The 27,073-nt window shown below is 34.0% G+C and overlaps 1 protein-coding gene across 1 annotated transcript; it reads left to right on the top strand.

The window, feature by feature from the left end:
- Positions 1-5,957: 5,957 nt before the first annotated feature.
- Positions 5,958-27,073, top strand: LOC140446335 (odorant receptor 13a-like). The gene is made up of 6 exons (XM_072538878.1): positions 5,958-6,108; positions 6,249-6,627; positions 6,682-6,781; positions 6,838-6,942; positions 12,917-13,075; positions 27,008-27,073. Exons 1-6 carry the CDS (start codon positions 5,958-5,960, stop codon positions 27,071-27,073), a joined length of 960 nt encoding a protein of 319 aa, XP_072394979.1.

Genomic DNA, 27,073 nt, shown 5'->3' with positions numbered 1-27,073 from the left:
TTCCTATTTTTCATATCTTTTGGAGTTTTTTAATTTCTTTGTTAGTATTATTTCTCTTTTCCCAGTACTTCTTTATGTTAAAATTCGCTTTTTACCATACAGTATGGTCTATACTCAGCAAAACTTTATAATGTTCTTTCCATTCTTCTATTTTTATTAACGATACATTAGTGGAATATTTTTCATTTTTCCTTAAACTCTTCAGGGGTTTTCAGGCTTCCTGTTCCTCCCACATATATGTCTCTTTAGGCGCAATTACTTCCCCCATATGTTGTTTTTTTTTTCCGACACTTTCATTTTCACATCTCTATTTACATGGACATATTTTATATTTTACTATTTTCTTCTTAATTATTTAAAATATCCTCCTATTCCGCCTCTCGTTTGTTAGAAAAATATTCAGCAAATTTGATTACCTAAACTTGATCATCAGTTTCTATACATAAACTTTTATTCTCCTGCAGTTTTTGTCTGTAAACGATAAAAACAAGACATTTTAAAAATATTTAAAACCGAATATACGCTTTGTGAATATATCAGATTAGAACGGGACATCCCTATAAATTTGTTTTATCTTGATTTAAGAATTAATTGGTATTAGATAATATAAAGAACGCAACTTCTTTGTTAAACATTTAAAAATGACTACAATCTTAGGTAACTATTAAATTTCTACGAGTAATATTCAAAAATTGTTATTTTGTTATATTTTTTTGTTTAAGGGTATAAAAATATATCCATTAGTCTCCCCAAATAGAATAGAGCACTATTATGTAGCCTGTCACTAATATTCTATCCAGAAAAGTATTTTATGTAGTCAAGAATCTGTACGAGTAGGAATCAGTTTTTTGGCTAACTAAATGCTATTCTTTATTCCACAGATTATAATTACACTTGTTGCCTGTTCTTTCCAAAAGACATCCTTTTCGTCGTTTTGGTTTGTGATTTTGTATATGTTATTTCCATTTTGTTTTGTATTTCTTTTTTTTTATTATTTTAATTCTTGTTTTATATGTTCACCTGTTTGTCCATTAGGTCTTGTAATGACTTTGACAAATCTATTTCTTCTTTCTCTCCTTTTTTTATGTAGACATGACTCTGTTTATTTTTCAATGTACCTCCAGTAGGTTTTCATTCTATCGTTTTCGTGGTCCTTCTACTGATCGTCTTATTATTGTAGAACCGTCTCTCTCCATCTGTTCTACTCTATTTGTTGTCATTTGGCTTATATGACCGTTTTATTCTACCAAACTATTTCTTACCCAGTCCTTGATGTTCTCCAGCTTGCCACAGATTAACAGAACGCTCTCTTAAACTGCGACCTTGCATCTACGTATTAAATCTGTACCTCTAGATTTGTCTCATAGTATCTCTACTATTTCTAGCATTATTTTTATTCTCTTTGTGTTGGGTCGTGCTTCTGTCGAGTATTTTATTATTGGACTGATGACTGTGTTGTAAATTCTGCCTTTTATTTCTTTCCCAATACGATTATTTATCCATATTGTTTCATTCAGGCATCCCCTGCTCGGTTTGCTCTTCCATTTCTGTTTCGAGCTTTCGGCAGCTAGATAGTGTGATGCCTAGATATTTAAACTCCATCACTTGTTCTATTATCTAACCTTCCAGCTCCAATTTACATCTTAGTATACTTGCTATTAGAACCATGAATTTTGCCTTTTTTGGGAAAATTAACATGTTAAATTTTCTAATGGTTATATTAAATTAGTGCACTATACGTTTTAAATCATCTTCCTTTAAGGGATTAGTACTGTGTTGTCTGCAGAACATATTATTTCAAAATCTTTTTCCTCCATTTGGTATCCTTTTTTTTTCTTACTTTTTTTATTATTTCATCCATGATCAGGTTGAACAATAGAGGGATCAGAGAATTACCTCTATTTTATCCCATTGCCAGGTTTAATTGGGTCAGTTAGTTCTTCTTCTTCAACTTTTACTTTTATTGTATTGTTCTGGTAGATATTTTCGATCATTTGATTATTTCTATCAAATTCCTTTTTAAAATCAACGAAACATAAATGTGCCGGTTTAGATTTCTAGTGATTTCTCTTGCATTTGCCTCATTATAAATATAGCGTCGGTACATGATCTTCCCGACCTAAAGCCTTGTTGTTCTTGTGCTAGTGTTTTAATTTCATTCAATTTATTTGTTATCATTTTGGTTGTTAATTTTAGTGTTGTGTTTAATAAGTTAAATCCTCTGTAGTTCTCCAGGTACCATTTCTCTCACTTAGAATATTTTTAATAATTATATGGTCAGATCTGGTCGTCCTTTTTTTAGGAGTTCGTTCGGTATTCTATCATTTCCTGGTAATTTTCTATTTTTTAATTTCCTTAAAGCTTCCTTTATATCTCTTTCCTCGATGTTTATTTCTTCGTTTGTCGTCTCTTCTGGTGTTGGTGGTTTATTATCGTCACCGTTAGCAAATAGGAATCGAAAGTAGTCTGTCCATTTTTCCTTCTGAATGTATCTTCTTTTTATTAATTTGTTTAATTGTTTAATTTGTGGCATTTGCAAATCCCCTCGTATATACAGTCCATCTAATTTACAAACCGTTGCACGTCATCGGCGTCATAGCCCGTGACATCACATGATACCAACACGAAATATTTAGGCGGTAGGTGTGTTCTTTTTTAGAATCACTTTGCTGAGTATACTGGCATTACAGCCACTAGACATATTTTATTATATACGCGTAGAACTAATATTTAAAGATTTCTATTAATGTTAACCTAAAGAAATAGACAACAATATGTTTTATTTAATTTGTATAAATGCATTATAAAGCGTTTTTATGAAGAACATTTGTTCGGAATACACTGTAACTGTAATCGAACGAAGGTGGTATTTTGGCATAAATTGGTGGTAACACTTATTTGACAGTTGACACTTTTTGTACTTTATTATTTTGAATTTTAAAGTGAGTACCTCTTGTTTTAATATTTTCGCCTATTTAATAAAATCTGTTCTTTTTAGAACAAAATTAGTGTGTTTTATTTCAAAAATCTCACGTAAGAATTTAAATAGTCGTTGTAAAGAGTATAATAATATTTATGTGACCTATTTGATTTAAAATGGATTCAGGATTTTTTTATACTTTGGCAACTATGTCAACTTCGATCTCTGACGTAGATAATGACGTGCAACGGTTTGTAAATTAGATGGACTGTATTTAAAACACCAAAGCATATTGTTAGTGTATTTCTATTTCCCATTCGTACGTTTTAAAACACCGAATTCTTTCAATTCATCTTAGCGTCAACGATGTCGAAAATAAACCATTTTAGAAGTTGTTTATTATTTCACAGATGTGTATTTTCTCGGCATTCTTTGATCTTTGAGCCGCTCGATGCTGTGTTCTCAAATAAATATTTTCCGTTTTCGTCTAAGTGTTTTGTTTCTATCAAGTAAAGTGAATGCAAATGTAAAGAAAAATCTAATACCGTCATAATGTTTTATTACTTACTTCGTTTGGAGTAGTAGAAACTGAATTCACTACGAATTTTGACCAGGATGAACGGCATGTGGAATGCAATTTTAGATTCCCTTGCCGAGTAATTTATCCAGCTGTTTGTTTCGCAAGTTTTAGGAAACACAGTGGTAAAAATTTGAATTCGGTTTCGCTAGGTAGAAATCGTTTGATTTCTCTTTTTGTTTTTAGATGGCGTAGTTACGTCCGTATATAGTTATTTTGATAACTATTGTCTAGGACGGGAGAGATTTTTGTTTTGGTTCAGAGCAGTGGCTATACCGTTCTGAGGAGACCTAAAGAGGTCGAAATACGTATAAGCAGCTGTCGCTGCCCTGTATCAAAACAAAAATCTAATACCGTCATTATGTAAAGCAAATGAATTTAAAAGATAATTGCTCACTCTCGCTAAGGTTGTTGTCATGAGAGGTTGACTCTAGAGTTTGTCCAAATTTTTCTTCAAAATTTGTAATATCTTCGTACTTCGTCCTTTTTTTTATGGGAAAATGAGTAGCAGTTCAATTAATAGTTACAGTTAAAGTGAGTTTTGAAATTTTGCCATTGTATCCAGTTGTACCTATTCCTGTTTTGTAAGAAGCCAAGCCATAGTGCCAGATCAACCTTTGTTTGTGGTCGTCATTCTAGACCATTGATGCAGTCCAGTTCTCCCAGAAATTCTAAGGTCCAGTGAGGTCCAGTTTACAAATGAAAGTGCATTTTGGTGAAATCAGGTAACTTTTTTTGTGATTAAATCTTAAAGTAAAGATAGACATTTTTTTAATGATAATAATTGCTTTCATACTATTTAATAATGTAATAATTAATATTGTAAATTTTAGGGCGTGACTGTCATATTAGCTGTCATATTCTTCTGTTTCAAAATTTAATGTTGACATAATGATAGCTTAGTTTTATTATTTTTGATATATATGATATTTTTTGATATATTATGTTATACAGTAACAATTTTTTGTAAGTTTTGTAGCAACAGAGTTTGTAAATGAATAGGACATATGTAAGTTTTTTTTCCTTTTTTATTTTGGTATAAATCTCTATAACTATTAATATATTATTTTTTTGTTTGTGATGAGACAGTAATAAATGTTAAATTTATTTCTTTGAACCATTTTGTCTTGTTATTTTAGAAACGTCTTCTAACCATTTTTGTATTTCTAATAATTATTTCAATATTTACAACTAGTTGTTGTAGTCGTTATAATTTGGAACTTCGAAGCGGCGTCCATTTTAAATTGCTAAAAGTCCTTCCTGTTGTTTGTTTTGTTTGTCCATTTGTTTCAGGACATTCATGTTTCATTTTTGTAGTTGCCCCAATCCAACCCCATTGCCATTCAACCATCCAGCAAAAAGACAAAAGAGGGAATGTAAAGGTAGTGGGGGCAAAAATATTGTTAGACAGGAAGTGCCATCTTGAGAGGCCACATTAAACAAGGAAAGAGAGACTCTTTCCTTGTTTAAGAAATCAAATTTAGTTGGGTTATGTTATTGCAGATGTTATTGTTTGTCCCAACTGTCACATGAAAGATTATTTGTATTTTCTATTGAAGTTTTTTAACAATTGTTTCACATTTTAGACTATTATTGATATTATTTAATTAAAACTTTTTCGTGTTCTAGTGTTAAAAAAAGTATTTTAAGTGTATTATGTATTAATATTATGTAATATTAATATCATGTAATATTAATATTATGTAACATAACAAATAAATAGATAAATTAGAACCCCTACACCACTGTATGACTATTGTGAAGTGTTATGAAATTTAAATTTGGCGCATTCGCATTTCCGGATATGTCCGCCATCAGAGGCCACTTTTTTGGTCTCCTTTTCATAACGATTAGATTCCCTCTTTTGTCTTTTTGCTCGATGCATCCAACTGATCCACGACCCAGCTCTCCAAACAAATCCTGAGTGCCGTTCGCACAGTTTCGTTTATTTTGCTTGCCCTATTTCTACCTCCAGTAGTTTCTGTACCCAGTTTTCAAACCCCTATAATTATACCCTATGTACTAGGCAAAATATTACGTTACAAATTGCCTTTGGCAATTGAATAATTAAAATCACATAAATAAACAAGTCACTTTAATCTCTAAGTATAATATAAACTATATTTTTACTTTTTCAGATTTCGTTCGTTCTCTACGAACAACAACCAACTACGGCAAGCTGATATTACAATGTCCAGAGATATTATTCCGAATAATTCTGATGTGGCCCCATGAAGCAGATCACACTATTTTGATGCTTTCGTGTACAGTATTAACCGCAGCCAGTATTTTTGTTTTTTATGGCGAATTTATGTACATATTAAATCACGTAAACGAATTCGACAAACTTACTTATGGACTGTTCATGCTTGTTGTTCCCTTATTGGCAAGTTAAAGGGTATCAACTTAATATTTTAACTTTAGAGATAATTGTTTCAGGCAATTCTAAAATTACCTGTAATGGCTTACAAGTCCAAAGAATTAAAACATTTGTTGGACATGATATCGACCAATTTCTGGCCTAGCGATATGTTGGATAAAACCAATAAAAACTCATTTAATGGTTTGTATAAGGCTGGATTTGTCTTTATGATACTTATGGCTATCACAGGTGAGACATAACACAATTTTTACTACTTATCCATAAGCCGCCATAAACATATTCACATATATCACTTTTTGTGCTTTGTGCTTCTTAATGTTTTTTATTAATAAATAGGTCATTTAATTATTAATATTTAACAATTTTAGGCCAGATATTTACGACAGTTATTATGGTGCAGCCGGTATTTTTTTCAGAGCGAACCTTACCATTTCCTTGTGTCTTGCCAGTTGATTGGTCTAATACGTACATATATGTACCTGTATATATCATACAAGTAATAGTTATGCAACTGGCAGTCTGTGTTGGTGTTTTAGGAACGGATTTCTTAATCCTTGCTCTCTGTACATATACGGCCAATCAGTACTATCTACTGCAGAGATGTTTTCTCGTATATAACACCAGTGAAATGAAAGAAATTAATCAGGAATTAACAATATTGAGTAAAGACGGTATGAAACGATATGGTAATTGTTTGGAAAAGGAATATCTTTTTAGATGTGTAAAGCATCACACTATGCTTATTAGGTAGCATTATTGTAACCACTTTTTATCATAAAATCTTATTTTTTCGGTTTTTAGGTTTAACAAAGATTTCAATAAAACGTTTAACCCTATAGAAATCGGCCAACTAATAAACAATGTTTTGGGCGTGTGTCTTGGAACTTTTATCTTTTCCAGGGTATGCTAAACGTAATTCTTTAATGATTCTATCATAATTTTTACAATTTTTTTAAGGATGACGTCTCTATTTACCAATCGGCTGCAGCAATAATTTACTCTATTGGATTCGTTATGCAGCTGGGCATCGATTGTGTCATGGGCAACGAAATGTGGTATCAGGTAACTCTCCTACTCTCTAAGCTAGTTCAATATTTAAAACTCGTAGATCTGCTGCAATTTTACCTCTTCACTAGATCCTTGGTCTCTCTACCTGTCGCTTTCCTGTCGGGTTCTCTTCCCAGATTAGCTTTACAACACGCTGATCTTGTCCCTTGATATGGTCCGCGCATCTTAATATTTCTGTCTTTATTATTTTCACTATATCTGGCTGTTTATATAATTCTTCCAATTCTCGGTTATGTTCTCGTATATCTCTGCTTGAGACCTCTATTTATTGTAAAGAAGGTCATTGTGTTGTATCGAAGGTCGATCACTAGAGTATAATAGACCAGCATTTCTGTGCCTGATTGACCTAAAGAAAACGTTTGAGAGGGTAAGACTCAAAGATGTAATCCATCTTCTGTATAATAGAGAAGTTCCCCTAAATATTATAAAAACTATTGATAACATCTACCAAAACAACAAAATGGAAGTCAGAATAGATGGACAAATTATAGAACCTATAGAAATAGGCAACGGAATAAGACAAGGGGATTTGTTGAGCCCCATGCTCTTCAATTTGATCATGAACGAAATCATCAAAACCGTTAACAAAGGAAGAGGATACAGAATGGGAAACAAAAATATCAAAATACTCTGTTACGCAGACGACGCAATATTGATAGCCCAAGATGAAGATAGTCTGCAAAGACTGGTCCACAGATTTAACATAAGAGCAAAAGAATTTAATATGACAATCTCATCTCAGAAAACTAAAACAATAGTAGTCAGCAAAGAACCAACCAGATGTAAAATAGAAATTGATGGCATCAGTATTGAACAAGTAATGAAAATAAAATACCTGGGTATTATACTGTCTAGCTATGGAGACCTAGACAAAGAAGTGCGAGATCAAGTACAAAAAGCAAATAGACTGGCAGGATGCCTTAATAACACTAGGTGGCGAAACAGATACATTAACACTGAGATGAAGACAAGAATTTATAAAGCCAGTGTAAGGCCAATAATGACATACGTCTCAGAAACAAGACCCAACGACGTAGCCACAACGCAAAGGCTACTGGAAACGGCAGAGATGAGAGTACTGAGAAGAATTACAGGAAATACGCTGAGAGATCGAAAGAGAAGTGAAGACATTAGAAGAAAATGTAAAGTACAGTATATAAATGAATACACACAAAATAGAAAAAAGAATGGAATAACCACATAAGCAGACCGGTGGGGACCCGTGTCATCAAAATAGCAAGAGATAAGTCACCAATCGGCAGAAGAAGTATCAGACGACCGCGCAAAAGATGGAGTGACAACCTTCCATAGAGGTATTAATCAACGCCAATGAACAAGCAGAATTGCTTATAAAGAGGAAGAAGAAGAAGAAGAAGAAGGTCGTTTTCATTTATTTCTTACTACACTTCTAAATCCCTCCACAAAAGCTTTACTGAGATTAATTAATTTGTTCGATATGCTTAGTGTCGCCATTGCATTCCGCAGCTTTACTTGTACGATGCTATCATATACTTTTTTAAATTCTATAAAGAGCTGGTGGAATGTTTTGTTGTATCTTCAACATTTCTCCAATATTTGTCTAATAGTGAATATTTGATCCACTGTCGATCGATTTTTACTAAATCCAGACTAATAGTCTTCTATTTAATCTTCTACCCATTTACTCAATCGTTCTAATAGTATTAGGGAAAATTTTTAAATCCTATATTATTATGTGACATTATACCTTTATAATTTGTCCAGTACATTTTATCACCCTTTTTGTGTATGGGTACAATAACACTCTCTTTCCAGGGGGTTAATACTTGCACCTCTTTTCAGATTTGGCAGATTAGCTGATGAACACATTTAGCAAAGTCTTCCCACTATTTTTTAAACATTCTGCATATAAAGTGTCGTTTGCTGGAGAATTGTTGTTTCTTAGTTTTCGAATACCACTTGACACTTCCAGTGTAGGATCTTTGACTAAGGGTTCCCCGTAAGATACGTATACTTCTGCCTGACTTCATATACCAACACGTTTAGCAGCTCGTCAAATTATGCTAAGGTAACCTTCGTTATTCTTTATGACACTTACAAATTGAAACGAATTTTTTATATTTTTCCATTTCCCGAAAGAAACGTCTACCATTATTGTTCATTCATTCTATTACCCTCTTACTTTTCAAGGATCTTTTTTTCGTGTACTCTTTTTTGGCTTTTATGGTCTTTTTTGACATGTACTCTTGTAGCGGTTATATTTGCCTACCACATTGGGTATCACTTATAATGAGTTGAAACTGGGGACAGAAATTACTGCGCTGGAGATAGTCTGCGAACGGCTACTCTTGGTTTGGTTGGAGAGCTGGGTCGTAAAAAAGTGAATAAAAGAGGAACTAGGAGGGGTAAGTACAAAAAGAGAAATCAAAAAGTACTTACATAGATTTCCTGGGCAACACAACACAAGAAGGTTCCTAAACTATTTAGAAAGGACACCGTTTACAAGAATCTTCCTACTGGATGGAAAGAAAGGCTTTTCTTTCCTAAAAAGAATATTAAAAAGGTAAAAATCTAAAAAAGAAAATAATTCTACACTTGGTTTAAAGAGAAATATTACATATTTATTATTACTTCACCATGTAAGCTGTGTCTACCGATATTGGGTCTTTATTCTTCTTCTTTTTCTATCTTAGCATTAAAATCACCCATAAGGGTTGTCACATCCTGTTTAGGTAAAGCAATAGGAAAAGTTTTCAATTGCTCATAAAATGCATTTTTAGTTAACTCGTCCTTTTCTTCGGTTGGTACCAGGTACCTTCACTCTAGACATTGAAGAGTAGTAGTGACAGCACGCAACCCTGGTGGACTCCTCTCTGTATTTTGATATCTCGGTGTTTTGGTTGTCAACTCTTTATTTGGCAGTTTGATTCCAATATAGATTAGATATAATTTTAATCTCGCGACTGTCAATATTTTTGCTTTTTAATATATATACAAGTTTTTACGTTGAACCTCCTCACTCCTGGTGAGGAACCAAATCGACTACATTACAATTAAGAAAAGGTTCCGTAATATTCTAAATGTAAAAACGTACCCAAGCTGTGACATAAATTCAGACCACAATCCTGTAGTCGCAACTATCCAATTAAAACTTAAAAAAATAGACAAGGCTAAACCCAGTCAGAGAATAGCATGGAGTAGTGCTGACCAAGGACAGCAACAGAAGTATAAAGACATGGTAGACACGCAGTTAGAGTCTAAGACAATAGCTCCCACTAAGGAGAAGAAAATAAAAGAAAACATTGAAGACATGTGGGGGAAAATTAAAAATACTCTCTTGAAGGCAGCAGACCTAAGTATACAGAAAGAAAACCGTAAACATAGAAAACCATGGATGACAAACGAAATATTACAATGTAACAATAAAACACTGAAAACTTTGTTATATTTTGTTGAAATATTACAAATTATGGAGAGGAGGCGGATGGTAAAAAACAAAAACCTAGCCTAAACCTTAAAAGAACTTTAACAGGGAAATTAAGAAAAAAATAAATGTAGAAGGAGGAGTGGATGAAAGAAAAATGTAAAGATGTAGAAGATTTGCAAATGAAGCATAAATATAGAGAACTACACAGAAAGGTTAAACAAGTAGCTGGAATATGGAAACCCAAACACTTATCGATTGTAACAAACAAGAAAAACTAAATGGAATTAGACCCTGAAAAACAGAAAGAAATATGGGACCAATATCTTAAAGATTTGTTTGGTGATCAGAGAACAGAAGAGCCCCCACAAATAGATACAGATAAAAAATTAAACGTTCTCACCGAAGAAGTTTTGCAGGCAATAAAAGACGCAAAGAACAACAAGGCACATTTTAAACACCTAAGTGATAAGGCTGTCAGGAAATTAACATACCTCTGCAACATTATATTTGAACATTGCATAATACCGCATGACTAGCTAACATCCACATATATAGCTCTTCCTAAAAAGGAAAAGGCAAGGAAGTATCCCTAATGAGTCATGCCGCTAAGATTTTTATGCAAACAATTTATAACCGAATTCACAATAAGTATGAAGAATATCTGAGTCGTTCTCAATATGGTTTTAGAAAGGGTACAAGCACTAGAGAAGCAATAGGATTGACACTGGTGACAGAAAGATATCTTGAGGTTCAAAAACCGCTGTATGTGTTCTTTGTCGATTATAGAAAGGCCTTCGACCGCACCAAACATGGAAAATTTATTGAGGTGCTAAAAGAAGTAGGGTTGGACGGACACGACATAGCTATCATAAGTAATTCATACTGTAACCACACAGGATGCGTTCGAACAGAGAACGGAAACACCAAGTACATCAACATAGAACGAGCAGTGGGTCAAGGGTGCATTTTATCCCCCCTATTATTTAATGTACATGCCGAACATATAATTAGAGCTTCTCTTGAAGATTGCCTTGAATGTGCCAGAGTCAATGAAATCATCATTAACAATATAAGATACGCCGATGACTCCGTAGTATTAGCAGAAACAGAAGACCAACTAAAAATATCGATGAACATATTATTAGAAGAAAATCACAGGCTGGGCTTGGACATTGACTGTTCCAAAACCAAAATTCTGGTATTCCACAAAAACCCCCATTAACAAGTTACACCTAACATACAAATAAATGGTATCACCCTTCAGAGTTCCCAAAGCTTCATATACTTGGGCAGACAACTAAATAGTCAACTGGACCACTCAAAAGAAATTAGAAGACGCATTGAAATAGCAAGATCTGGTTTCACGAATATGCGTCAAATGCTCTGTAACCCCAAGCTATCAGTCTCAATAAGATTGAGAACACTAAAGTGTTATGTGTGGTCTCTATTACTATATGGCTGTGAGACCTGGACATTAAAACAGTATGACGTCAACAAATTAAATTGATTTGAAATGTGGATGTACCCCCGAATGCTAAGAATATGCTGGACCAGTAGAACTACGAATGGAGAACTACTGAGAGCAATGAACACACGCCCTCATCTGGTCAATACTATCAAAATTAGAAAGACGTCATATCTAGGACACATAATGCGCCATAGGGAATTTGAGCAGCTCCAGGTAATATTAGAAGCCAAGATTGAAGGTAAAAGGGTCATAGGACGAAAGAAAAAATCTTGGTCACGAAACATCAGAGATTAGACCCACAAAAAAAGAAATAAATTAATTCATCAAGCCCAGAACAGAGAGAAATTTGCCATATCGATCGCCAACCTCAACAGAGAAGGCACTTAGAAGGAAGATGTTGAACCTAATCAAATGCGTTGGTCCAGTGACACAATCTTTTCTTCATATCAGTAATATTATCTCCTTTATCATTTTGGATACAGCGTCAAAATAATAGAAGAAAGCAATTAAAAGGTATGGTTTGAAGACTATAATAACGATAACAAGGCAGATTAAAGACGATGAAACCGGCACGTGAATGATAAACGAGCTAGAATAATTGATAGATTAGAGATAATTACTTAGAATTGTGAAGTATTAGAATTACAGGAACAATAAATAAATAGTTCTCAAGTAAAAACAATATTTTTTATCGCTGATCAAACGAAGTTTCAATCTGAAAATATCGATAAAAAAAGACTAATGCTACGACTTACGAGTGTTTACAAAGTGAGTTACGAGTGAGTGAAAACAAAAGAGAGGCATAGGAAGGAATTGAAGCTGATTCTGGAGCTGGCCAAGATAAACTATGAGTTGTAGAGCTAATGATGACGATGATGGTGAATACAATATTGAACTGTTATATAATTTTCTGAGAGATGGAAATCAGTAGTCATCAGTCAAATTAATAATTAGCAGAAAATTTTCTACTGAGTTTTGCTGTTTTAAGTTTCTTTACACAGTACAGTTTGTACAATAATTAAATGGTATTAAAACTTTGTAAAAATAAAAATTTTCTATGTACTCAAATCACTATTCGTTTTATTTAATTTTAGGCAAGTTTAATACCAGATTGCTTGTTTCAAAGTAACTGGAAAGCACTGGAAAGTAAAGAACTAAAGAAAGATGTTTTGTTTATTTTACAAAATACTCAAAAGTTTCCTCAGTTCACTGCTTATGGTGTTTATGATATGAACATGACTTCTTTTATTAAGGTAAGTGAGAAATGTTACCAAGAATACAGAAAAACTGCCTTTTTAACTTTTTTGAGTCCGGACTCCTCTTCTAGTTTGCTGTTCGTTTGCTGCATCACTGACCAACAATAGAGTATTAAGAGTACATGTTGAGGGACATGAGTATGACAGAAGATGCTCTATAAAAAATAAATCCTTTATAAAAGGTATATAATTGAAACACCCAATTGGGCTACATCACAAAACGTTTTCAGAATCTATATTCCATCATCAGTGTGTCCTAATAGTATATAACCACTTTAAAAAAAGAAAACATAAAATTTAAAATTTTGACCAAGGTTAATACAAAATGTGGTTAATACTTACTAAGTGTACATGTTTTGAGCCACTAAATATTTGGGTAAAAATCCGTTAAATCTTATTAATTTGAATTTGGGTTACATTATTGGATCTTATATGTTATGATGTTAAAGTTACAATTGGAATTGATAACATGGCAACGTAAGACTCTACAGAAGGTTGCTGGTCCTGAGACAAAGTGTCTACGAGGACTTAATAGCAACTGATTGAAATGACAATATTGACGTGTTAGGACGGAAGTCGGAACAAAGCAATCAGTGTAACTTGAGGTATTTGTCTTAACTCAAAGTAAGTATTAACCACATTTTGTATTAACCTTGGTCAAAATTTTAAATTTCATGTTTTCTTTAACTAAAGTGGTTATATACTTTTAGGACACACTGATGATGGAATATATATTCAGAAAACGTTTTTGCGTAGCCGGATCGGGTGTTTTAATTATATACCCTTTATAAAGGATTTTTAAATCAATTTTTTGTAATACATGGTATACAGCCAGCTACAGGAACTTAGTTTCCTTGTGGAAGATGCTCTATATTTTATTATTCTCCAGATTCGCAAAGATGCATTAGTGGTTTGCAGCTTCCCTTTTAATTTGTTGGTTTTTATTGGAGCTATAAAAGTTCTTATACGGATTAATCACCTTCTGGTCGTCTTGGTAGTTTTCTGGTGGATTAAGTGAGACACACTGCAGAAAACTTTTTTTTATATTGGCCTCGAACATTTTTTAGGTTGGGTTTTGTGTTGTACAGTGGGTGGCGTTCGTCAAAGGTTTGTTTAAACTTTTCTAAATATTCAGCAGCTGCTCTGCGTTCTTTAGGTAATACCTTATACAGGAGGTTGAGTGTGGCAGGTTTCATACATTTGGTTACTATCAGACATGTCTCATTGAAGGCTTCATCAACTTGTTTTGTGTAGATAGTTCAATACCAGACTGGGCTGGCAGATTCTCCTGTTGAAAAACACATTGCCCGTGTTGTTATTTCCCATTGTGCTGGGATTTGTGCCTTAACTACTTCCAGCAAGTTTTCTTAGTGGGGCTTCTGGTGGTAACTTATTGTCTTGTGTTATGACTATAGTACATATGTCAAATTCCACAGAAAATATCCACTTTTTTATGCCAAAAACATTGATTTTTAAATTTGGGAGCACAGCTTTGGGAATTTTTTTTGTTCTTTAGTACTTAAAACTGAACGAGGAACGGAACACCTGGAACGAAGGTAATAATGTCTTTTTAACAAAATTTCAAAAATTGAATGATCGAAATAATAGTGATCTTGGAATTTAAAAAGGTCGCGACTTATCACTGTAGAATCTGTTCCAAAGCACCTACAAACCATTTTCAAAAACAAAAATGGAGGAAACAAAAGTACTGAAAATAAAGTACCTAAGGATTACACTTTCCAGCTATGGAAATGTTGAAAAAGAAGTATAAGATCAAGTACAAAAGGGCAAATAGATTATCAGAACGCCTCAATAACATGCAGGCATACAGTTAATCGTTGTCAATCTTTCTTTTAAGGTATCCAATATTTAGTACCATACATCATAGCTGGTATAACGGTGGTTTTATAGAATTGTCCCTACGGTTTTATTGGAATCTTTTCGTCACATAGCACACTGTTTTCCTTTTGTTTCATCCATCCTGCTCTAACTCTATTTAACATTTCGCCATTAGTCTTTAGTACTGTCGTACACATTTAAAACTATTACTTTTAAAAATACCTCTGTCCTTAAATAAATGTTTTAGATACTCTATTTTTATCCTAATAGGTTTTAAATATTTTTCTTCAAGAGCTTTTTACCACCTGTCCCTTCTTTAATCCGAATTGATTTCAGTATTTTCAACTAAGTCCACATCATCAGCATACATTAAGCAAAAAATGTTATCCTGCAGATTTTTAGTTATCTAATCCAACATTAATGATATGATAATAATAAATTTGTGAGTTTTAGGTGCAGGAAGATTGTCTTCCTTTTTTGTTGGATCCAGAATTGGTTTGAAAAGGCAGTTGTATTTTAGTTTTTGCTTGGGTTTCTTTATGCAAATGATTTTTGACTTGTTTGTTAAACCGCCTACACACGTCCCGACTAAACGATCCAACTGTCGTGACCGACAAAGTTGGGCTCGTTGATTGGTGTGTGTCTAGGCTTGTTGACCGAGGAATAAATGCCAACTATAGATCAATTGATCACGAACAAGCTTGCAAGTTATTGATTAAGAAATATTAATATTAATTAAATTATGAAATTAATAAACTCTTAATGGGTCCAATTGACTCCAATTGACTATTGAAGATACTGAAATTGAGAGTTTTAATAACTATAAATACTTAGGAACATGGATAACATCAGATGTAGACCAAACCAAAGAAATTAGGACACGTATTGAAATAGCACATGCATCATTTATTAAACTTAAAAAGTTTCTTTGTTGTCGGGATATAAGGTTAGAACTACGCCTGAGAATGCTTCGATGTTACGTGTTCTCTACTCTTCTTTATGGCTTGGAAGCGTGGACACTAAAACAAGTCCATCTGAATAAGTTGGCCGCCTTTGAATTTTGGTGTTACAGAAGAATCCTATGAATATCATGGATTCAAAGAATGTCAAACGTGGAAGTAACTAGAAGGATAGGAAATGAGGCGGAAATAATATTAACTATGAAAAGACGAAAACTTGAGCATAGCCATGATGATTTCCAACCTTCGATAGAAGATGGAACTTAAAGAAGAAGAAGAAGAAGGCTATACTCAGTGTAGGAATTCTAAACAGTCGATCTGAGATTAAGACAGTGAGAGTTTTCATTTGTTACCTTAGTAGTTTCCATCCAAACTCCAAGTAGTTTTTCTTTCTACTAATGTTATGTAAAATAGATGAACCAGTATTGATATTAAAATTATGTTAACTGGACAATAAATGGTGATCAAAACTTGAAGAGTTTGGTTTATTGAAATGTTCTGTGATTTTAGTAGATAACTTCCGAATTTTTTTACTTTTACCACATTTTAATTTATAAATACTACTTTTGTCAAGAGTGCTCATACTTGTTAATTAAAAAGGAACCTAAAGTGTTGTGTGACTTGAACCATATTTTGATGTCTTCAATTGTAGAATTAAAAAGTTTTGATATTTTTTTTTTTTGGAAATGTCACTAATATAGGTAAAGGAGAAATACCTGAAGTTATTTGTAGCATTGGTTTGAAGCAACCATTGTGATGAATAAGCAAGCTTTTTTGTAGTTTTAAGTTTTGCTCTATTTAGAAGCTTATGGATGATGTTAGATTCAGAACCACTATTGAAAGCAATTTGCTTGAGACAAAAGCTATCAAGTTCTAAATTGAAGTTATCATTAGAATGTTGAAATTTGAGAAGCCTATAAATGTAACTGGTAAAAGCAGCCATTTTGTGTTGGGTTGGATGATTAGATTTTCCATGTATAACATGATCTGTTTGAGTAGGTTTTCTGTAAATAAATATAGTACTGCATAGAATCTTTATTACAAGATATAGTCATTGATATCCAAGTTTAACTTATTATCAGATTCTAGTTCCAGTGTAAAAGAGATGTTGGGATGGTGGTTATTAAGATCATCCAGAATTTGTTGGTTAAGTATCAAGGAAAACATTTTGTATGCCGTATTAAAAAGATAATTTTCGTATTCTAATCTTCTGGTAAAACGCGTTCTTGCCATACCTGTATTAATAGTTTATTGCAGATAATTATTTCTGGCAGCGTTTTATATGTCGCGTATTAGGATCATATAATGTGTTTGAAAAGATTTGTATTTCACTTAATACAGATTTCCGAGTTGGAGTCTCATTTTTAAAGAAAAATGAATATACAGTTCTATAGAGGATATTTTTTGAGTTTATTTATCAAGTTTAAAAAAACTAATGAAATAAGGAGCCACCGGAATTGAGGGGTGTAAAATAAAAGTCGGCAATCTCCCATTTCCATAATTTTGGGAAACCGCGAAAAACTGTAGAAACTAATAAACTTAAATTAAAATAATAAAACTGATGATGAATCATATAAAATTTGGTTTGTGGTCGGATGTACACAAATAGGTCGCTTAAAAAATAATTTATTTCCCTTTTTTTTTAATATTTTAGTTTCTAGATTGCCGTTTTTGTTAGCAATGTTTGGAGATTGACGGATATGAAAATGATCTATAAGGATATTGCCAGTTTTGAAACTAATAAAACGTCATTGTGCGAGTTAGATAATAAAAATATATTTTGATATTGAAAAATAATACAATATGTAAAAGTAATTTATATGCATATCACTTAAACTAAAATATCTGGAAGTTGAGGTATATATTCACAGGTTTCGACAGACTCTAACTCTGAAACAGGATTCTCCAGGCTCTCGTTTCCTTCTTGTTCATAACGTTAAAAAAGCTCTTTATAATAGTTAAGCTGATCAAGTTGGGTCCAGTCTAAACCAAAATGTTTGCTCAAAAGATTTCGCACATCACGCAGTTTTAAATTATTTACTTTGTGAGCATCGGAGATAACTTTTTCTGGATTAATCATGCTAATCTGTTTGCCGTTTCGTGCAATATTGACAATAGTTCAGAATTCATTTTTGTAATGAAGTTCACCTCGTATTAAAATATTTCCTGTCCTACATCGTTTTAAAATGTACCTTTTACAGTTCTTAAATTGAAAACCCCATGCTCCTACTGGTTTAAGAACCTCCTGAACAGCAGATTTCCAATCGTAAACACAGCTTTGCTTCATATCAACGATAGTAGAAGATTCGGAAATAATTTCCTTGTATTCGTCAGGTGCCGTCAGAGTGGCTAACTACAGGAAAAACTAACTCAAGTAATTTAATATTTGGTGGCGCGCTCTCGGCTAGCCATTTGCAGCACATACCAATCATGATCGAGTTTTTATTTTGACCACTGTATCCATCGGCGACCAATCGTACCATATTTGACATGTTGCCGAAATCAATGTTATTAAGTCGATGAAAGACTGCAGAGAAAATTTCATTTGATCTTTTGCCAAACATGTCCTCAGTCCAACAGTATGAAAATACATTTTCCTTTGAAAGTGGAGACTTTGAAGAACCTTCAACAACAGTAAAGTTATAAAAATAAAGCTGCCTCGAATAATAAGCACTCTGATCAGGAACTTTGGGGAGGACCAAATTTTTTTGGTCTTCAAGTAACTAGGTCTTCTCTCCTTTCTTGAAGAAAGTGGAAAAATGCTTTGGCTCGAAGTTTGTGAAGCCGTTTTTCAGTCATGAGTTTAATTTTAGATTGCTCATTTTTCCCGTATTTAATGCGTTCACTTAGCTCTAAACACTTTGAACAAACGTCTGTTCTTGGGGTTTTAAAGTTCAAATTGTATTTTCTGTTGAATATATAGCGAAAATACGATCTCTTCAGTCGAATCTACAGTCTCCAAAGGAATTGTGTGAGCAGTGTTCATTGAATACAATTTAGAGACGCTGAGTTCAGATGTAGTTCAGAGAAGGTACATTCTTTTCTTCACTGAACGGCAATAATGGGATTCAGTACATTTTAATTGGTTTATAAACTTTTGCATTCCTTCCAGCTTGTCCCGATATTTCGCAGATTTTTGATCACCACCTCTGCGTTCAATCGGTATTTGGCCTGTTTCAGTAAATCGTTTTGTCACGTAGGAAAGCCTGTGTTTTGTTATCTCTAGCACGTTCAAAAAAGCTGATTGGCACACTGGATATATCTCCTTGGATGAAAAATTACGGATGAAACATTTTACCTGGTGCTTCTTTGGAGAATGCTTTTCATTTTTCGGCCGACGCTGGACAGTACGATTCACAGTGCAGTATTTTAAAATAAGGGCATCTTGAGTCGCTTTATCTTTGTTCTCATAGAATAGGCTATGAAATTTCTGTATATCGTATCGGAATTGTGCCCACATTTTGGGTATTCTGGCATATTCTTCGCAGAATATCTACAACAAAATATAGTTACGAACATAAGTACTGAAGTGGGGTCAAATCTTAACAAATTTTTAAGAAAAATGAAAAAAAAAACAAAATTCACAACGGCTTGGAAATGGAATCATAACATTCACAAAAGTACTCACCTTAGACGTTTTGCAACATTTTTCTTCCATTTTTCAGGTTGTCTTATCCGCTTCCGTGCCTTTGTTGGTGTGACAGGAGATGCATTAACTTACATATAAAAAATTAATACTTTTTTTGTATGTAAAACTAACTTCTTAGACACAATATAGTTTAGGAAAAGCACAAAAGCAATGTAACGTCTCCCAAAACTAAAACAAACTATAATATCACGAGCACGACATTACGGCCAATCTAACCATGTGTTGATCACGTGCTACATGGTTCTTATTGGCCGAAGCGAAGATTGCCGTGTTTAGTACGCACTCAGCTATGGAGATTGCCACTTTTGATCGCAACACGAATTTTTCACTGCGATTTGTATTAAGATAAGACCGCTTTTGGTTCTTACAAACAGTTTTACCTAACAGGTGATAAAAAAACGCAACAGATGGCGTCCCTAACTCAAAACAAGAAAACGTGGAGATTGCCGCCTTTGATTTTACACCCTTCAATTATGCATTTCTTCATTAGTTCACGGTGTCAGATTTCGATTTTGAGTGTAAGTCACCGTCTCCAATATATTTTTGGACTATAATAATTGACATCGTCTATAATCGTAATTTTAATATGGTGTTATTTGCTGTGATTAATAAAATAAATATATTCACAGTTTTTTTTATTAACTATTAGATGCACTACAAACTTAAAGTTTTAGAAATGCTAAAAATATTTGATTTTTGTTTTGATTGTTAATAATAGCTAATTGGGGTGTTTGGGGTGTAGAGTTTGTTGGGAGATACGAGGTAGCACCTTTTATCGGAACGACCACATCGAGCGTCATAGACGGAAGATGGTTCTTGATAACTGGTCCTCATAAGACAGCTAACTCTCACTTATGGCTCCACGTGCCACACCCCGGGCAACTGCATTGGTCTGCAGGCTAAACTAAGTGAGGGTAGCCAGATATGGCGAAAATTCCACCGAGCGATTGCCGGTATAAGCAATCCCCCACTTACTGGCCAACGGCTTCGGGCGGATGAGCTGGTAAGTGACAGGGCACTCTTTTGTCCGAAGGTTGGGAAACTGGCCCTAAAGGCGAAGGAACCTCAGTAGAGGTCAACGGCATAAGGATGTAGAAGGCCGAGGACAACCACTACATTAAAGATTCCATTGAATAGTCCTAGTATAAAATCATATATGGTAATGCTCACAACCAAATACGATTCCGGAGTAAGTTCCCCAATCGGATCTCCGGGGGGGACAGTTATGAGTACCTATGAAAAAGAACAAGCAGCAAAACCACAATATTTAAAAATTTGCACATGGAATGTGAAAACTATGGCAAGGAGTGGAAAAATAGACAATGCCATTCAAGAAATGGAAAGAATGACCATTGACATAATGGGAATAAGCGAGATGAGATGGCCCGGAACAGGAATCATTGACAAAAAAGATCACAGAATATTCTACTCAGGGTCACTAGATGGAAAACTAGAGCATGGAGTTGGTGTGATAATAACGAGAAAAATTAGTAGATGTATTTTAAATTTTGTCAAAGTGTCCAACAGAGTAACACTACTGCAAATAAGAGCCAATCCAGTGAATGTAAACATAATACAAATATACGCTCCCACTGCAGATAAAGACGACGAGGAAGTAGAGACTCTCTACCAAAGCATAGAGGATATATTAGAACGAATACCTAAACACGAAGTCAGCATCATAATGGGGGATTTCAATGCAAAACTTGGGGCCGAACGGAAAACGTCTCTAATCGGACCTTTTGGATTAGGACAAAGAAACGAAAGAGGTGACAGACTAGAAATATTCGCAGAAGATAACAAGCTAGTGGTTCTAAACACATTTTATAAACTACCACCGAGGAGATTGTATACATGGAAGGCACCAGCAGATAAACCCCATAACGTAATTAGAAACCAGATAGATTATATATTGGTAAATAGAAGATTCAGAAACAGTTTTAAATCTGTCAAAACATATCCAGGAGCGGACATTGAATCTGACCACATACCTTTAGTGGGAGTCATGGATGTGAGACTGAAGACAATAAAGAAAAAGTCTAGACCTAACTACGACATGACAGGCCTGCAACATCCGGAAGTTAAAAAGCAAGTGGGGGAATATATTAACAATCAAGTTAAGCAACTAAAAGAAGAAAATAACATCCAACGAGAAATCAATCAATTCGAAGAAATAATTAAGAAAACTAAACAAGATCTGCTAAAACCAAACAAAGAAACAAAGAAGAAATCTTGGATGACTCCAGAAATCCTTCACTTAATGGAACGCAGAAGGTTAATTAAAGGAAATAAAGATGAATACAAAAAAATGCAGGCTTACATCAGAAGAAAAATAAGAGAAGCTAAAGAAAAAGAAGCTGTAGAGAAATGTAAAGAAATAGAAAGACTACAAGCCAAGCATGACAATTTTAATGTACACAAAAAGGTAAAAGAAATAACGGGTACTTTTAAAAAGAGAACACAAATGAAACTCATAGACACCAATGGAAAATTAATTATTGACACCCAAGAGATGAAGGACAAATGGAGAATATATTTGGAGACACTTTTTCAAGATCAAAGAACGGATTATAAGCATCCATTTTCAGAGAGGATGACGGGCCCGGACATACTTAAATCCGAGGTAGAAGAAGCAATAAAACGAATGAAAAGCAGAAAAGCTGTAGGGCCTGATAATATCGAAGCTGAATTTTTAAAACTCTTGGAGGATGAAGGAATAAATTGGATCACGGCTGTCTTCAATAAAATATACAATACAGGAATCATCCCTGATAAATGGCTAGAATCAGAATTCATAGCGATACCTAAAAAACAGGGGGCTAAAAAGTGCGAAGAATATCGAACAATCAGCCTAATGAGCCACATGTTGAAACTGTTTCTTAGAGTCATCCATGGAAGAATTTATAAGAAGTGCGAGGAACAAATATCAGACAGACAGTTCGGCTTCATTAACGCAGTGGGTACCAGAGAGGCACTTTTCGGAGTACAGGTACTGATTCAAAGATGCAGGGACGTTAACTGCGACGTATACGCGTGCTTGATCGACTATGAAAAGGCATTTGACAGAGTTCAACATCAAAAGATGATAAACATTTTAAAAGAAGCAGACCTGGATGACAAAGACCTCAGAATAATTTCAGAACTATACTGGAATCAGACCGCATACATGAAAATTAACGGAGAAGAAACAGATCACATAAAAATACTACGCGGAGTTAGACAGGGATGTATTCTATCGCCGTTGATATTTAATATGTACTCAGAAAAAATTTTTAACGAGGCTCTTTACGGAATAGACGAAGGCATCCTTCTAAATGGTAAAACAGTAAACAATGTTAGATATGCCGACGACACCATGGTGATAGCAGATAGTTTAGAGGGACTTCAGAGGCTAATGGACAGAATAAACGAGTACAGTCAACAGTACGGACTAAACATTAATACCCACAAAACCAAACAAATGATTGTCAGCAAGGAGAATATAAATGGGGCTCATCTATACATTAATGGGACGCAGATAGAGCGAGTAAAACAGTATTGCTACCTGGGAACTATTATAAACGAACAGTGGAGCAATGTACAGGAAATAAAGTGCCGCATAGGAAAGGCAAGAACGGTCTTTAACAAAATGAGCGCCATCTTCAAAAGTCACAACATATCCCTGGATACAAAAATGAGACATTTGGGATGCTATGTTTTCTCTTTGTTGTTGTACGGGGCGGAGGCATGGACGCTTACAGACACCACTATTAAAAACTTGAAGCATTTGAGATGTGGCTTTATAGAAGAATGCTGAGAATATCATGGACAGCAAGGATCACGAACAAGGAAGTTCTAGAAAAAATGAAGAAGGAACCAGAGATTGTGTTTACGATCAAACGCATAAAATTGCAATATCTGGGACACGTTATGAGAAATCAGCACCGTTACTCCCTGCTGCAGTCTATATTGCAAGGTAAAGTCAAAGGTAAGCGTGGACCCGGTAGAAGGAGAATATCATCGCTGCGGAATTTAAGAACATGGTTTAAGAAAACCTCAACGGAGCTGTTTCGAGCCGCAGCGAGCAAGGTCATGATTGCCAATATGATTTCCAACATCCGAAACGTAGGAACCAGAAGAAGAAGAATAGCTAATTACTCAGGACCGATTTACATCGTGGTGTATTGTTCAATATCGGGAGCGGATTCCCGGGTATATATTTTTGTTTTTAAAAATGAAAATAAAAAATTCATATACTCGTATTTCTCTATAATTGGTTTCAAATGAGTGTAGAGTAATAAATCATGAAGTGTCATAAAATTTGCCTGAATTTCGGTGTCGTCATGGGCGTAGGCAAATGGACGGATGTCAACTTCGTCGTCAAAAATTGATGTACCTCAAAATATCATATTTTGGATATTTTGTGATAACCAATTTTATTTAATTTTTCGATTAACTTATTCTTCAAACTCGTATTCCATTATATGGTCATTAAAGCTAATTACATTTTTGTTTATAAAAACAAATTCACTTCCTTACTGAACGAATAAAAGCATTAGAAGAAACTGATAAGGGTATGACGCACCTCCTAATATTACTAAGAACTAAAATAAATCAACATGAAGACTAATAACGCGTAATGAGGTTTTACTTACACTTTCATTATAATCCCTCTTTTATTTTATTATTATCATTCGACATTCGACATTCGAGTTAGTAATTGTTGCTACACCAATTAAACGTACAGTAATATTGTGATATAGAAATAGTGAAAAAGTTATAAAATGGCGACATTTACTCCAAAGAAAAGAGGTGTAAAAAATTCTCCGCTATCTGTTAGTGAAAAAGTTATAATTTTAAATGTATATGATTGCATAAAACACGATCACCCTAGTTTGTCTGTGCAAGAAAGTGTTGAGCGATGTGTCCGAATGACTGGAATTGGACAGTCCACGATTTTTAAATTATTGCGAGAAAGAAAGATATCAGGCCAGTTAAGTCCATGCAAGAGAAAATCAGGAAGACCAATAAAAATCTTAGGTGAAGACACCAAACGTGACATTCGAAGAAAAGTTCATTCGTTTTATTTTAAAAAGGAAATACCCACCCTTGACAAAATACTAATGGAGATAAGCCAAGATAACGATATTCCTTTGATATCCAGAAAACTTTTATGGAAAACTTTAAAAAGTATGAATTTTTCCTGGGAAAAGCACAATCGAAAGGCACTATTACTGGAAAGTGATGAAATCATTTGCTGGAGACGAAAATATTTGAGAACTATAAAACAGTACCGCAGAGAGCACAAGAAAATTTTTTATCTTGATGAGACGTGGATAAACGAAGGTTATATAGTCCAAAAAATGTGGCAAGATAAAAATGTAACAAGTGCTCGCCAAGCTTTCATAGAAGGCCTTTCGACGGGTATTAAAGTGCCTTCGGGAAAAGGGAAGAGGCTTATAATTGCTCACATTGGAAGCGAAGAAGGATTTTTAAAAGAAGGTTTGTTAAGCTTTGAGTCGTGTCGGACGGGAGATTATCATGAGGACATGAATTCGGATGTCTTCGAAGACTACTTCGGGGAAATGTTAAAATTTCTTCCAGCTGATTCGGTCGTGGTTATGGATAATGCAAGCTACCATTCAAGGCGCATAGAGAAGGTACCAACTTCAGCTTGGAGAAAGCAAGAAATTATTAACTGGCTATCAAATAAAGGTATTCAGTTTGAGACGAATTCAATAAAGAAGGAACTACTAGCCGTAGTAAAACAACATAAATCTCGCTTCATAAAATATGCCGTAGAAGATGTAGCAGAAAAGTATAAAGTAACTGTGCTACGCCTACCGCCATATCATTGCGAATTAAATCCCATAGAACTTATATGGGCACAAGTTAAAGGATATGTTGCAAGGCACAATACCACATTTAAAATGAAAGATGTCAAGGTATTGTTTGATCAAGCCATTATGGAAATCACATCAGAAAACTGGCAAAAAGCAATCCAGCATGTTTTAAAAGAGGAAGATAAAATGTGGGAACTGGACAACTTGGTCGATCAGGTGGTTGACCCTATAATTATAACACCAGGGGATGATGACAGTTCTTCGGATGAAGACTATAGTGATGTAGAATTGTAATAACGTATCCAGTAAAGTTTTTGTAGTTTTTGTGAATAAATTGATTTAAACTCCCCACAAGTGTTTCAATATGTAAAGTTCATTCGTGTGTGTTTGTGAGTATTTCCCGATTTCGGTTCGTATATATTTTATTGTTACATTTTATATTTTTTTAATAACACTGTTCTGCTGTATTACATTTTTATTTCCTTTAATATGATTTTTAAGAATGCATATTCTTTTGTCAATTAACCCACTAGCGCGCCTCTGGCTCAGTGTTTATCTGTCGATAACAATGGACTAATCCCTTAAAACAGGGTGATACCTACCTGCTCTTTATGAAACGACAGAATTTTGCAATGCGGACGGAATTTATTGACGGATTATTGACGGATTACCCTGTAGCGCTTTTGAATACTTCATGAGATTTTATTACTCTACACTCATTAGAAATAGATTATAGGAATCCAGTTTTAAATAAAAAAATTATATGAAAAAGACAGAAAAGATTTTATTTCACGTTCAAAGCGTCTATGTACCTATTGATACGTATTTCGCTTTAATAAAGCTCATCAGAATAGTTATTCATAGCCGTTCTTAACGTGAAAAATAAAATTCTCTGTCTTATTAGAAGTAACAATAACATGACTTCGTTATGGACGCAATAGCGACATCTGATAGAAAAATCGGTAAGATAGTTTCGAAACAAATTCAGATTTCTGCTTTAATCTGGAGCCTTCTAAAAATTGCAAGGCATGGCCAAACGATGATAAAGATGTTAATAGAGACATGGGGAATCTAAAATTTGCATTCCACGACATGTCTATTCATCTAAGCAGAAATCCTAACGAATTTGTTTCTCGTACTCATACAGAGTAGATCCGAAGAAAATGAAAAAGACAGAAAAGATTTTATTTCACGTTCAAAGCGTCTATGTACCTATTGATACGTATTTCGCTTTAATAAAGCTCATCAGAATAGTTATTCATAGCCGTTCTTAACGTGAAAAATAAAATTCTCTGTCTTATTAGAAGTAACAATAACATGACTTCGTTATGGACGCAATAGCGACATCTGATAGAAAAATCGGTAAGATAGTTTCGAAACAAATTCAGATTTCTGCTTTAATCTGGAGCCTTCTAAAAATTGCAAGGCATGGCCAAACGATGATAAAGATGTTAATATAAAAAAATTATAGTTTTAATAATTATAAAGTAATATGAAAACGTCTACTCTACTGAAAATGAAAATTAGTCGAAACATCCAAACAATATTGAAGTGTTTTATTAATTTCAGACCGATTAACCATGGAAATTCATACACAAGTATTATTAAATATTTAGATAGGTATTATTGATTTAATATTATGTGTATTTTTGTCTTTTAGGTTCTAAAAGTGGCATTTTCAGCTTACACATTTCTTATTAACGTGTCAAATACATCTAAAAAGTAA

This window comes from Diabrotica undecimpunctata, chromosome 7, assembly GCF_040954645.1.
Source record: "Diabrotica undecimpunctata isolate CICGRU chromosome 7, icDiaUnde3, whole genome shotgun sequence".
NCBI lineage: Eukaryota > Metazoa > Arthropoda > Insecta > Coleoptera > Chrysomelidae > Diabrotica > Diabrotica undecimpunctata.
This window is presented reverse-complemented; position numbering and strand designations above follow the sequence as displayed.

Excerpts from the sequence above, each read along its gene's own strand:
- LOC140446335 (XM_072538878.1), top strand. The coding sequence starts at position 5,958 with ATGGCTTACAAGTCCAAAGAATTAAAACATTTGTTGGACATGATATCG. Across the intron at positions 6,628-6,681 it reads CATCACACTATGCTTATTAG|GTTTAACAAAGATTTCAATA; the intron begins GTAGCATTATTG and ends TTCGGTTTTTAG. Across the intron at positions 6,782-6,837 it reads GAACTTTTATCTTTTCCAGG|GATGACGTCTCTATTTACCA; the intron begins GTATGCTAAACG and ends AATTTTTTTAAG.